Source organism: Pristis pectinata, chromosome 43, assembly GCF_009764475.1.
Source record: "Pristis pectinata isolate sPriPec2 chromosome 43, sPriPec2.1.pri, whole genome shotgun sequence".
NCBI lineage: Eukaryota > Metazoa > Chordata > Chondrichthyes > Rhinopristiformes > Pristidae > Pristis > Pristis pectinata.
This window is the reverse complement of record NC_067446.1, coordinates 1,925,060-1,938,400: the sequence shown is the minus strand read 5'-3', so window position 1 is coordinate 1,938,400 and position 13,341 is coordinate 1,925,060. Positions and strand designations below refer to the sequence as shown.

The 13,341-nt window shown below is 54.4% G+C and overlaps 1 protein-coding gene across 5 annotated transcripts in view; it reads left to right on the top strand.

Annotated features, from left to right (window-relative positions):
• The first annotated feature begins 890 nt into the window (after window positions 1-890).
• Window positions 891-13,341, top strand: part of phf8 (PHD finger protein 8) — a 47,036-nt gene continuing 34,585 nt past the window's right edge. For all 5 annotated transcript variants that reach the window (XM_052009058.1, XM_052009062.1, XM_052009061.1 and 2 more), the window contains exons 1-5: window positions 891-1,021; window positions 5,776-5,861; window positions 10,113-10,230; window positions 11,730-11,890; window positions 13,103-13,244. In XM_052009058.1, coding sequence (XP_051865018.1) covers window positions 924-1,021; window positions 5,776-5,861; window positions 10,113-10,230; window positions 11,730-11,890; window positions 13,103-13,244 — 605 coding nt within the window. In that variant the 5' untranslated portion in view covers window positions 891-923. The remainder of the gene's footprint in view (window positions 1,022-5,775; window positions 5,862-10,112; window positions 10,231-11,729; window positions 11,891-13,102; window positions 13,245-13,341) is intronic.

Genomic DNA, 13,341 nt, shown 5'->3' with positions numbered 1-13,341 from the left:
CACCCACCCGGGTCATTCTCTCTTCTCTCCTCTTCCATCGAGTAGAAGATACAGGAGCCTGAGGGCACGTACCACCAGACTTCAGGACAGCTTCTACCACACTGTGATAAGACTATTGAACAGTTCCCTTATACCATGAGATGGACTCTGACCTCACGCTCTACCTTGTTGTGACCTTGCACCTTATTGCACTGCACTTTCTCTGTAGCTGTGACACTTTACTCTGTACTGTTATTGTTTTTACCTGTACTACATCAATGCACTCTGTACTAACCCAATGTAACTGCAATGCGTAATGAATTGACCTGTACGATTGGTTTGCAAGACAAGTTTTTCAGTGTACCTCGGTACAAGTGACAATAATAAACCAACACCAAAAGTGTGGAGGGGACTCAGAAGCTAGCCCTGCTGTGGTCATGAAAGTGCGAATGGAAACTGACACGTTATTCTTAATTTTAATAACAGAGGCAGAAACCCAGCGCAAAAACATCAGCCTTTTATTTGACTGGAGGTGAGGGTCGGTGTGGGTGAGGGTCAGTGGTAGGGTCAGTGTGGGTGAGGGTCAGTGGTAGGGTCAGTGTTTGTGTGGTGGGGGAGCCGAACCCCGGTGTGAAAAGTGCGGCCGGGAACGGAACGACTCACCCTCGACCCCCCCCCCCCAACCAAACCAGCCAAAACCACCGGGATAAATAATACCAGGACTTTATTCCGGGCCGAGCGGTGGCGAATGTGCGATTCGGAATGAGGGGATTTTCGGATTGGCGGTGGATATTTAAGTGCGGGTGGGTGTAATATTACCGGTGATTTATTGTGAGTGCGGGGGGGGTGGGTGTTGCTGTGGGTTGAGGGGGGGAGCGGGGTGTGGAAAGTGCGGCCCGGGAGCGGGGGGGGCGGCGCTCGGCGCTGTCAACGGCCCCGCGGCGATGGCGTCGGTGCCGGTTTACTGCCTCTGCCGCCTCCCCTACGACGTGACCCGCTTCATGATCGAGTGCGATGTGTGTCAGGACTGGTTCCACGGCAGGTGAGGCGGGGAGGGGGGGGGGGGGAGCGGTCCCGGGTGGGGGGGCTCCCGTCACACCGGAGGGTGAGGGGAGGGGCGGCCGTCCGCTAGGCCGCTGGCCGGAGCCTCGGCGCCGGGTGACCGGGGGAGACGGGGGGGACAGGAGGGGGAAGCCGGGGGGCTGGGGGTGGGGGGAGAGAAGCGGGGCCGGGGGTCCAGGGGAGAGACAGAGGGGCCAGGGGGCTGGTAGTCGAGGAGGGAGAGATAGGGGCCGGGGTTCCAGAAGAGGGCGGGGGGGGGGGGGGAGAGAAGGGGACCGGGGGTCCCTGAGGAGAGCAGGACGGCAGGGGGGGGGTTCCAGGGGAGGGCCAGGGGTCTGGTAGTCGAGGAGGGGGAGATGGGGGCCGGGGTTCCAGAAGAGGGCAGGGGGGAGAGAAGGGGACCGGGGGTCCCTGAGGAGAGCAGGATGGCAGGGGGAGGGCCAGGGGTCTGGTAGTCGAGGAGGGAGAGACGGGGGCCGGGGACGCCTGGAGACAGAAAGAGGGCAGGGGGGAGAGAAGGGGGGCTGGTGGTCCAGGAGGGCGAGACGGGGGCTGGGAGTGCCCTGGGAGGGGGCCGGGGGTCCAGAAGAGAGCGGGGGGGTGGGTTCCAGGGGAGAGACAGGGGGCCGGTAGTCAAGCAGGCAGAGATGGGGGCTGGGGACGCCTGGAGACAGAAGGAGGGCAGGGGTTCCAGAAGAGGGCAGGGGGGGAGAGACGGGGGCTGGGAATGCCCTGGGAGGAAGCCGGGGGTCCGGGGGAGAGACAGTTGAGGAGGGAGAGATGGGGGCTGGGAGGGGGTTGGGAGTCCAGAAGAGGGTAGGGGGTTCTGGGGAGAGATGGGGGGCCAGGGGGCCGGTAGTCAAGGAGGGAGGGACGGGGGCCGGGGTTCCACAAGAAGGTGGTGGGGGAAGCTGGTGGTCCAGGAGGGAGAGATGGGTGCCAGGGGAACCCGGGGAGAGATGGTGGTTGAGGCTTACCGGAGGGGGCTAGGGGGTCCAGAAGAAGGTGGTGGGGTCCAGTGGGGGAGAGAAGGGGGGTGGGGGGAAGGTTCCGGGGGTGAGGTGGAGGGCTGGTGGTCCAGGAAGGAGAGATGGGTGCCAGGGGAATCTGGGGAGAGACAGTGGTTGAGGCTTACTGGAGGAGGCCGGGGGGTCCAGAAGAAGGTGGTGGGGTCCAGTGGGGGAGAGAAGGTGGCTGGTGAGGGGGGAGAGGTTCCAGGGGAGAGATGGAGGGCTGGTGGCCCAGGAGGGAGAGACAGTGGCCGGTGGGGTCTAGGTGAGAGACGGGGGCTGGCGTTCCAGAAGATGGTAGGGGAGAGCGAAGGAGGGCTGGTGGTCCAGGAGGGAAAGATAGTGGTTGGGGCTTCCTGGAGGGGGCTGGGGGATCTTGGGGAGAATGGTGGGTGGGGTGGGGCCGAGGTTCCAGAATCGGGGCTGGTGGTCCAGTGGGGGGGAGAGATGGGTGGGGGGGGATCCGGGATTCCAGAAGAGGGTAGGGGGTTTCAGGGAAGAGAAGGGGGGCCGTGGGTTTCAGAAGAGGCCGGGGGGAGAGAAGGTTGGGGCTAGTGGTCCAGGAGAGAGCTGGGGGTCCATGGGGGAGAGACGGGGGCCGGGGAACCCCAGAGAGAGAAGGGGGCTGGGGGTCCAGAGGGACGAGACGGGGAGCCCAGGGAGAGAAGGCAGGCTGGGGTTCTGGGGAGAGATGGGAAGGCAGGTGGTCCAGGAGGGAGAGGTAGTACTTGGGGGTTCCCGGAGGGGGCTGGGCGTCCAGAAGAGGGTGGTGGGGTCCAGCGGGGAGAGGAGGGGTCCTGGGAGAGAGAACGGGGGGCCAGTGGTCCAGGAGGGAGTTTGTGGTCCGGGGGGGAGAGTTGGGGGGCTGGGGTTCCAGGAGATGGCAAGGGGTCGGGGGGGAGATGGGGGCTGGTGGGACAGGAGGGAGAGGGGGCGGGGGCCGCGGTTCTAGAGAGGGTAGGGGGTTTCAGGGGAGTGAAGGGGGTCTGGGGGTGCCCAGGGAGAGAAGGGGAGTTGGGGGTCCAGGGGGGAGAGAATGGGCTGGGGGACACTGGGGAGAGGAGGGCTGGGGTTCTGGGGGGGGGGGGGCTGGTGGTCCATGAGGGAGAGAAAGGGGACTGGAGGCCCAGGGGTTGAGTCAAGGGGCCGGGGGTCTGGGAGGGGAGAGACGGGGAGCCGGGTGTCCAGTGAGGAGAGAAGGGGGCTGGGGTCACCCAGGGGGAGAAGTGGGGGCTGGGGGTCCAGGGGGGAGTGAAAGGGGACCGGGGGTCCAAAAGAGGGCAGGGGGGTGGGGGAGGTGAGGAGAAGGGGCCAGGAGTCCCAGACAGTGGCAGCTGGGGACAGTGTTGTGGGGGTAAGGGCAGGGTGTGGTTGGGGGTAGCAGGCAGTTCCTGGGAGGAGACAAGGGACAAAGGGGTGTGGGGTGGCTGGGAGGGGTTGAGGGGTGACAGGGAGGGGGTGCAGACAGTGGGAGAGGAGGAAGGGCTGGGAGAAGTTAATGGGAATTTGGGTTCGTGGAGAGGGACAGAAGGTTCTAGGGAGGGGTGGGAAAAACAGGGTCCAAGGAGGGGGGAAAGGGAGCGGCAAGGCGGTCTGGGAGGGGAATGGGGTGGGGGAGGATTCAGGGAGGGCGAGGGAGGCGTGGGAGTATCCGGTTGAGGGGGATCTGGATTTTACGTTGTCTGTGTTGGGGACATTTGGTGTTTGTGTCCGGTTGTGCGGTGCACATGTTGGTCCGTGTGTTGTGTCGTGTTCGGTTGGTTGGTGTTCTCTCTGACACCCTTGTATGATGTTTGAGTCAGGTTGACGGACGTTGCAGAGTGTCCAGCGGTGTTCACGCTGGTCAGACTGGGCTCGAGGTATTTGCGTTGAGTGGCGACTAGCAGTTCAGAGTTTGCGTTGGGTCCTGGATGTCGTCTACCTTCCACCCCGACCCTTGATGTTGAACAGATCATCCTTCACAATTTCCACCAGCTCCAACAAGATTCCACCACCAGTCATGAGAACATAAGAAATAGGAGCAGGCGTAGGCCATCTGGTCCGTTGAGCCTGCTCCGCCATCCAATAAGATAGTGGCTGATCTGGCCGTGGACTCAGCTCCACCTACCCATCACCCCTAATTCTCCTACTACGCAAAAATCTATCTAACTGTGTCTTAATGAGGTAGCCTCCACTGCTTCCCTGGGCAGAGAATTCCACAGATTCACTAACTCTCTGGGAAAAATAGTTCCTCCTCATCTTCGTCCTAAATCTACTCCCCCGATTCTTGAGGCAATGGCCCCTAGTTGTAGTCTCGCCTACCAGTGGAAACAACTTTCCAGCCTCTGTTACTTATCCCTTTCATAAGATAAGAGATAAGGTATCTTTATTAGTCTCATATACATCGAAACACAGTGAAATGCATTTTATTTGTGTAGAGTGTTCTGGGGGCAGCCCACAAGTGTCGCCACGCTTCCGGCGCCAACATAGCACGCCCACAACTTCCTAACCTGTACGTTTTTGGAATGTGGGAGGAAACCGGAGCACCCGGAGGAAACCCACGCAGAAACAGGGAGAACGTACAAACTCCTTACAGACGGGGGCCGGAATTGAACCAGGGTCACTGACACTGTAAAGCGTTATGCTAACCGCTACACCACCGTTATGCTTCTATAAGATCCCTTCTCATCCTTTTGAATTTCAGCGAGTATCGTCCCAGGCGCCTCGATCTCTCCTCGTAGACTAACCCCCTCATCTCCAGAATCGACCCGGTGAACCTCCCTCTGCACCACCTCCAAAGCCGGTACATCTTTTCTCAAGTCAGGAGACCAGAACCGCACGCAATACTCCAGATGCGGCCTCAACAGTACCCTGTACTTTTATGTGACACCTTTATCGAACGACGTGCACCTGTTCCCCTCTATCCACTGCGCCCGTAATGTTCTCAAAAGCACTCCAGTAAGTTTGTCAGACAGGACAAACTTTACATACGATGAGCGTTTTTCGGCTCTTGGACTGTCCTCACTGGAGTACAGAAGAATGAGAGGGAACTTCATAGAAACATTTTGAATGTTGAAAGGACTGGACAGAGTAGATGTGGCTAAGCTGTTTCCCTTGGTGGGTGAGTCCAGGACGAGAGGGCACAGTCTTAGAAATAGAGGGTACCGGTTTAGAACAGAAATGAGGAGATATTTCTTTAGCCAGAGGGTAGTGAACTTACGGAATTCTTTGCCACGTACAGCTGTGGAGGCCCGATCATTGGGGGCGTTCAAGGAGGAAATTGATAGGTATCTAATTAGTCAAAGTATCAAGGGATATGGGGATAAGGCCAGAAACTGGGGCTAGATAGGAATAGTTTAGTTTAGCTCATGGAGCAGACCCGATGGGCCAAATGGCCTACTTCTCCTCCTTTGTCTTGTGATCTTGTGACCCTCCTTTCCTGAATCCAGTCATATCTTCCCCTCCCCTTTCAGCATTGCCAAGAGACCGTTCTCTTCATGACTCCCTGGTCCACTCTTCTGTCACCACTTCCCGCGCAAAAGGAGGACCCACACCTTCCGCCCCATGCCTCTTCCCGGGACCCCAAGCACTCCCAAGCTCTGGGGAACAATTGTCCCAACACAGCCACGTGACAGGTGCAAATTAGTCTCAGCCAGAGGGAGGTGGTGGGCACGGGAGGTTGGGGGGACTGAGGTGCTCCCAGGTCCAGGACTGTGTTGGTAACGTTCACCTTTTGCTTTTTCAGCTGCGTTGGAGTAGAGGAGGACAAGGCAGTGGAGATCGACCAGTATCACTGCCCGGACTGTGAGAAGATGCATGGGCCCTCTGTCAGTAAGTACTCTCTGCCTGGCTTGACTTGAGGAGTATGTAGGGGAGCCTGCCTCTTTGTGATTCCCTCTCCTTCCTGCACAGTCACCAAAAAGAATCAGACTCAAGATGTGTTGGAGATGTATCTTATCGAAGTGAGACATTAAACCCAAACATTTCCTTTCTCTCTTGCCGCTGCTTTCAAATCCCTTGCATCTTCTGCAAGCTCCCCAGCCCTACGTCAAAGTTGGTTTTATGGTGATGTGCACAAGTCCGTGTGTGCACGGGTGCAGTGAAAAACTTACTTGCAGCAGCATCACAGGCACAGAGCATCAGATACACAGCATTCGCAAGAAAAACATGAAGTAAACATTATGCACACATTTTAAAAGAAAGATGACAATCAGAACCAAAGAAACCACAAAGTCCATTGTAGTGCAAAGTGGTCCCAGTGTTGCTGTACTGAGGGAGTGATTAGGGTTGTGCCGGTTGGTTCAAGAACCGAATGGGTGAAGGGAAGTCGCTGTTCCTGAACCTGGTGGTGTGGGGACTTCAGGCTTCTGTACCTCCTGCCCAACAGTAGCTGCGAGAAGATGGCACGGCCCGGATGGTGGGGATCTTTGATGATGGATGTTGCACTTCTTGAGGCAGCGCCTCCTGTAGATACTCCCGATGGTGGGGAGGGATGTGCCCGTGATGTATTGGGCAGAGTCCACCACTCTCTGCAGCTTCTTATGTTCCTGCGCATTCGAATTGCCGTCCCAGACCGTGATGCAGCCAACCAGGATAGTTTCAACAGCACATCTGCAGAAGTTTAAGAGTGTTCGGTGACAAGCTGAACCTCCTGAGAAAGTAGAGATGCCTGCGCACTTTCCTTGTGATTGTATCTATGTGCTGAGCCCAGGACAGGTCATCCGATATGTTAACGCCCAGGAATTTAAAGCTGCTGACCCTCTCCACCGCTGATTCCCCCAATGCCGACTGGCGCATATTCACCCTCCTTCCCCTTCCTGAAGTCAGCGATCAGCCCTTTAGTTTTACTGACATTGAGGGAGAGATTGTGGTTGCAGCACCACTCAGCTGGGTGTCCCGTCTCGCTCCTGTACACTGACTCACCGCCACCTGTGACCCGTCCAACAACAGTGGTGTCGTCGACGACTTTGTCATCAGCAAACTTGTGTGTGGCAACTTTTGTTACTCTGGGATCCCTGCATTCCTCCACGTCCAACCCCTCCCTGTCACTCCACTATCAGCTGCCTGGCCCCCTGAGCTCCAGAACTCCCTCAGCCTCGCTGCTCTCCTTTAAGAATCTCCTCCTCGCAAGTGACTTCCTTAAACATGAGCATCTCCCCACGTTGCGCTTGTGAGGCTCCTGAGGAAGTTTCACTGCGGAAGTTGCGAGTGATGGAGCTGAGAGTTCCCCTCGGTTCCAAAGGTGGGTAATCAGATCGCTCATCTTGTGCTGTTTTGGTGCAGCAGGAAGGGCAGTTGCCGAGGGAGTCAATCGTCCCCCTGTGAAGTGCTGCTTGTGTCTGGCGTAGTGGAGAAATCCCAGGAAGGTTGGGGGGGGGGGGGGGGGTGTGTGTGGTTGTTGTGAGAAAAGGTTCTTTGAGGTTTTGAGGTCTTAAAAGGCCAAGGACTCTGGGCACAGTCTCTGGAGTTTTAAAAATGATTTATTCACAAACACAAACGCAGGAACAGAATGAATGGGGATGGATAAACTCTCTCTCGCTCTCTCTCGCTCACAAATGATCAGGGAGAACAGCAATACAATGCCTGACCCCCTGACTCTGCACAAGCATCGGCTCTGTTGTCCCAGGGACACTTAACTAATTTCTCTAGCTGTGCACAGCTTACCCCAACGTCCCTCGGAGAGGACAGAGAGAGAAAACAAGCATGTTGCACTCTTTATACTGCTGGAGGGCTGGGGGTGGAGCCGGCCCAGGTAATTCAAACAAGCCAATCGCTCGGGGCCAGGTGCAAAGGTGTTTTACAAAAGCCAATGGTTAGACGTGCCCAGAAGGGCAGGGGTGGAGCCGAACCTTGATTGACAGTGGTGTTGCTTTCGACCAGTGCTCAATGGCGTCACGTGACAGCCATGACCTTTCGCACTACGGGGGTGGGGTGGGGGGAGTTGATGGGAGCATGGGGAGAATAAAAATGATATTGGCATAAATGCGGCCACAAGAGTTGCTGGAATCTGGAGCTAAAAACAAACAGCTGGAGGAGCTCGGCAGGTCAAGCAGCATCTGCGGAGAGCAGTGGGCGATTCGGGTCCCAAGTCCCGAGGCAGGGTCTCGACCCGAAACGTTGACTGTCCCTTTGGCGATATATCCTTGATTGGTCAAGGGTCGCGGGGAGGATGGGGTTGTATTGCGGAGGGTCGAGGCTGTCATGTGACAGCACTGCCCACGACCTAGTCGGAAGACACACTGCTGCCAATCAAGGTTTGGCCCCGCCCCACCCATCAGCGCACACCTGACCATTGGCCCCTTTACCTTTGTACTTGGCCTTGGGCCATCGGCCTTTATAATCAATTAGTCCTTGCTGGCACTGAGCCATTGGCCCCCTGTAAATTACCTGGGCTGGACCTCAGCCCTCCAGCACTATAAAGGGTGCCACGTGTGCTCGGCTCGCTCTCTTTTGCCATCTTCGAGGGACCACCCTGCTTCACTCCAGGCAGAATACCATGGAACGGTGCTGGAGAGATCATTGGTGAGGCGTGTGCCTAGTTCGTTTTGTGCGTGTGCGCGTGTGTGTGTGCGTGTGTGTTATTCCTGTTACCATTTTCCCACGCTTGTCTTTTGTAAATAAAATCACTTACTGCCAGACTGTGTTCAGAGTCCTTGCCTTTGAGACCCCAAATCTTTCCTCACTCAAACAGGGGTTGAGAAAAAAAACAAGTCAGCCACAGAACAGTACAGTACAGCACAGGAACAGGCCCTTCAGCCCACAGTGTTGTGCCAAACTAATTAAAACTCCCATCTCTTCTGGCTACACAATGTCCATAACCCTCCCTTTCCTGCACATTCATGTGCCCAAGAGCCTCAAACACCACTATTGTATCTGCCTCCACCCTCACCCTTGACAGTGCATTCCAGGCACCCACCACTCTTTTAAAAAAAAATGTGCCTTGTTCACATCTCCTTCAAACTTGCCCCCTCTCACCTTAAATGCATGTCCTCTAGCATTAGACATTTTGATGCTAGTAATTCTTTTAAGGTGGGATTCTGTAACATTATTGAACAGCTAGTAATATGTACAGTAGCTAAAAGTGTTTGTATGAAGCTTATAATCAGTAGAAATTGAATCGTGTTGGAAAAATTTAACAATGTGGTTGTGTACAGAACTTATTCATACAGTGTTGTCAAGTGTCACTGGTGAAGTGACAATGCTGCAAGAACAGAACAACCTTGAAAAAGTTGGTTATCAAATGGAGTTTTACACCAGCAACTTCAGCACTGGGATATCAGCTGAGGCAAATACTATTAAAAAGCAAATCAACTTGAACCAAATCCAGAAGTTACAAGTCACCCCTGCTTACTGCTGGGGGAGGAGACAGGGTAAAGCAGACACATCTCCAGTCTCACACTTCAGCCTGTGCCCAGTCTGGGTTGGCAAGCCACTGAACCACTTTAGCAGTGTTTGATCACCAGTATTTATCTTTTTCTATTCTTGTGCTCAGTCAAACTTGAAAATATTTTGCATTCAGGTTTAGCATTATGTTCAATTATCTGAGAAATCAGTTTCTGTATCTAAAAAGGCAAGACAGTCAAGCCCAAAACATTCAACTCATTATCAGGTACAGACCATAAACAATGGGTGTCGTCTCAGTAGCCTGCTCCTCCTCTTTCCTCGACGACTCTGATATGTCCAACTTGTCCACCTTTGTGAGATACTCCAGTCGAGTGGTGGAGCAGACTCAATGGGCCGAATGGTCTAATTCTGCTCCTCTGTCTGACGGTCTTTGCCTCCACGGATGCTGATCGGCCCACTGATTTCCTCCAGCAGTTTGTATTTTCCTTCAGCGTAAATGGGTGTTCAATGGTCAGTGGGGACTCTGGGCTGCTATATCCCCATCATCCATTAACGGCACACCGATTTATAGATCTAAAACAATTACCTGTTCATTAACCCACTGTGTACTTCTCACCTTCATACAGTACAATGGCAGCTGTGTTTCGAAGTCATTCAGTACAGCAGAGCAAATCCAGATTGACCTGAAACTCACCGTGACATAACTCTTTCTCCTTCTGTTTCCCTTTCTCTCTGAAGTGAAAAGGAGAAAATGTTTCCCGAAGCAGGAGAGCTTTGGCACCGTCGACAGGAGCCACCCGGTGCAAACCGGCAGTCAGACCTTCATCAAAGAGCTCCGTAGCAGGACCTTTCCGAGGTAGGAGCCTCCCCTTCTCCGCAGGCATCCCAGGCACGGTCACCCTCGAACGTCCGGCCCCGGGTGCCCATCAGCTGATCTCGAGCGCGTCACTCGGGTGCGAGCAAACGTTTCAGCATCTGGCGCGGTGGGGAGGGGCAGTGCTGGGAGGCGTTGGAGATGTGAGGCCGTGAGCCCGAGGCTACGTCTGCCTCTTTGGGTCAGTGGTCCAGCTGTGGAAGAAGGGCAGGAATTTCTTCCTTCAGGCCTCTGTCCATCGAGCAGGAGGTACAGAAGCCTGAAGTCCCATGCCACCAAGTTCAGGAACAGCTACTTCCCTTCAACCGTTTGGTTCTTGAACCGACCTGCACAACCCTAACCCTACCTCAGCAACGGGACACTACGGACCACCTCTCGCACTGCCGTGGACTTGTCTCTGGTTGTGTTTCTCTTTTTGTGCTAATGTCCTGTTTTGCACAGTCTTTTTCTTGTATAATTTATGCTCTGTGTGTTGTCTGTACCTCCGTGCCTGTGATGCTGCTGCAAGCAAGTCTTTCGTCGTACCAAAATGTCACCATGCTTGTGCACAGGACAATAAACTCGTCTTGACTTGATTTGACTGTGCCCCGATATTCAACACGCACTGATTTTAAAACCTCAAAGTCGAGTTTATTGTCAGATGCACAAGTCCAGGTGTGCACGGTTGCAATGAAAAACTTCCTTGCAGCAACATCACAGGCACAGAGCAGCAGATAAGCAGGAAAACATAAATTAAACATAAATTACACACAATATTTCCAAGAAAGATACAATCAGAACAAAATAAAAAGTCCATTGTGGTGCAAAGTGGTCCCAGTGTTGCTGTACTGAGGGAAAATTGATTTATTACTGTCACACGTACTAAGGTACAGTGAAAAACTTTTTTCTGTATGCTGTCCATACAGATCATTTCATCACATTGAGGCAGTACAAGGGAAAACAATACAGAATGCAGAATAAAGTGTTACAGTTACAGAGAAAGTGCAGTGCAGACGGACAATAAGGTGCAAGGGCCACAACGAGGTAGATTGGGAGGTCAGTGGTCCATCTTATCATACAAAGGGACTGCTTAAGAGTCTTACAACAATGGGATCAAAGCTGTCCTTGAGCCTGGTGGTAGAAGCTGATTATAGAAGGTAATGATTAGGGTTGTGCAGGTTGGTTCAAGTACCTGCCCTTGCACTTGTTGACATTGTTTCCAAGTCCTTCAGTGTTGCGCTTGTAAGCAGTATGTTTGCAAGTCCTTCAATGCAGCTGTGCGAATCCAGCTGCTGACCCGTCTGTGTGAACACTAAAACTTGCCCATCTTCTCTGTAGATTCTGCTCTCTTCTCCCCATGGGTTAGTTGGGTTAATCTTCCATCTCTCCCTCTTCTCTACCACGACGGTGATCCCCTCTCTCTCTCGCTCTCTCTCTCTCTCTCTCTCACTTTGTGTGTGCGTGTCCTCCCTACCTCTCCCCCTCTCCCGTCCCCGCTGCAGCGCAGACGAGGTCATCCTGAGGCCGACGGGCTATCAGCTGACAGTGGAGTACCTGGAGGAGAACAGCTTCAGCGTGCCCATCCTGGTGGCCAAGAAAGACGGGCTGGGGATGACGGTGCCGCCGAGCAGCTTCACCGTGAACGACGTGGAACGATACGTGGGTGAGTGGCCCTGCTCTGGAGCCCAAGTCTTGCGGCCTTTCCTCACTCTTTTCTGTCCCCACCCCCCCCCCCCCCCCCCCCAACGCACCCGAGCGCACTGCAGACTATGTTATCAGTACTGGCAAATTGGTTTATTATTGTCACATGTACCGAGCTACAGTGAAAAACTTGTCTTATGTACCGTTCATACAGATCAATTCACCACATTGGTGCATTGAGGTAGTACAAGGGAAAACAATAACAGAATGCAGAATAAAGTGTTACAGTTACAGAGAAAGTGCAGTGCAGGCAGACAATAGGGTGCAAGGTCATTACGAGGTAGATTGTGAGGTCGAGAATCCACCTTATCGTACCAGGGAACTGTTCAATAGTCTTATAACAGCGGGATAGAAGCTGTCCTTGAGCCTGATGGTACGTGCTTTCAGGCTTTTGTATCTTCTGCCCGATGGGAGGGGGGAGAAGAGAGAATGTCTGGGGTGGGTGGTGTCTTTGATCACGTCAGCTGCTTTACCGAGGCAGCGGGAATTGTAGACAGAGTCCATGGAGGGGAGGCTGGTTTCCATGATGCGCTGAGTTGTGTCCACAACTCTCTGCATTTTCTTGCGGTCACAACAGAGCAGTTGCCGTACCAAGCCAGGATGCATCCGGATAGGATGCTTTCTATGGTGCATCGATTAAAAATTGCTGAGGGTCGATGGGGACGTGCCAAATTTATTTAGCGTCCTGAGGAAGTAGAGGCGCTGGTGAGCTTTCCTGGCTGTGGCGTCCACATGGTTGGACCAGGACTGGTTCTTGATGGTGATCACTCCTATGAACAGGGGAAGGGGTGCGTTACCGGGATTGCTGGCAGCTGGCACTTCATCTCTGCGCTGGTAGCGTCCACACACTTCAAGGGTGGGGGAGGCTGGAGCAGCGTCCGGGATCTGGGGAGGGCACAGCCTTCTAATAAAGGGATGTGATGTCCCTGTACAACTGAGACGGGGAGGAATCTCTTCAGCCAGAGGATGGTGAATCTGTGGAATTTGTTGCCACAGAGGGTGTTGGAGGCCAAGTCATTGGGTGTATTCAAGGCAGAGATTGACGGGTTCTTGACAAGGAAGTGAAGTAATTCTGCTGCTATATCGTGCGGTATGTCCCTTTCCTGCCTCACTGTGTCCACCCACTTTCTTTCTCCCTCCTCTCCCCACCTCCACCCCCCCCCCCCCCCCACAGGGTCGGAGAAGATCATCGACGTCATTGACGTGGCCAGGCAGGCCGACTGCAAGATGAAGCTGGGCGACTTCGTCAAGTACTACAACAGCGGCAATCGCGAGAAGGTCCTCAACGTCATCAGCCTCGAGTTCTCCGACACGAGGTGAGGAGGGGAGAGGCGCAGGGAGGAGAGAGAGCGACGGAGCGGGCTCACCCACCCTCCCCGTTGATCCCACCTCTCCTCACACCTCCTCGGATCT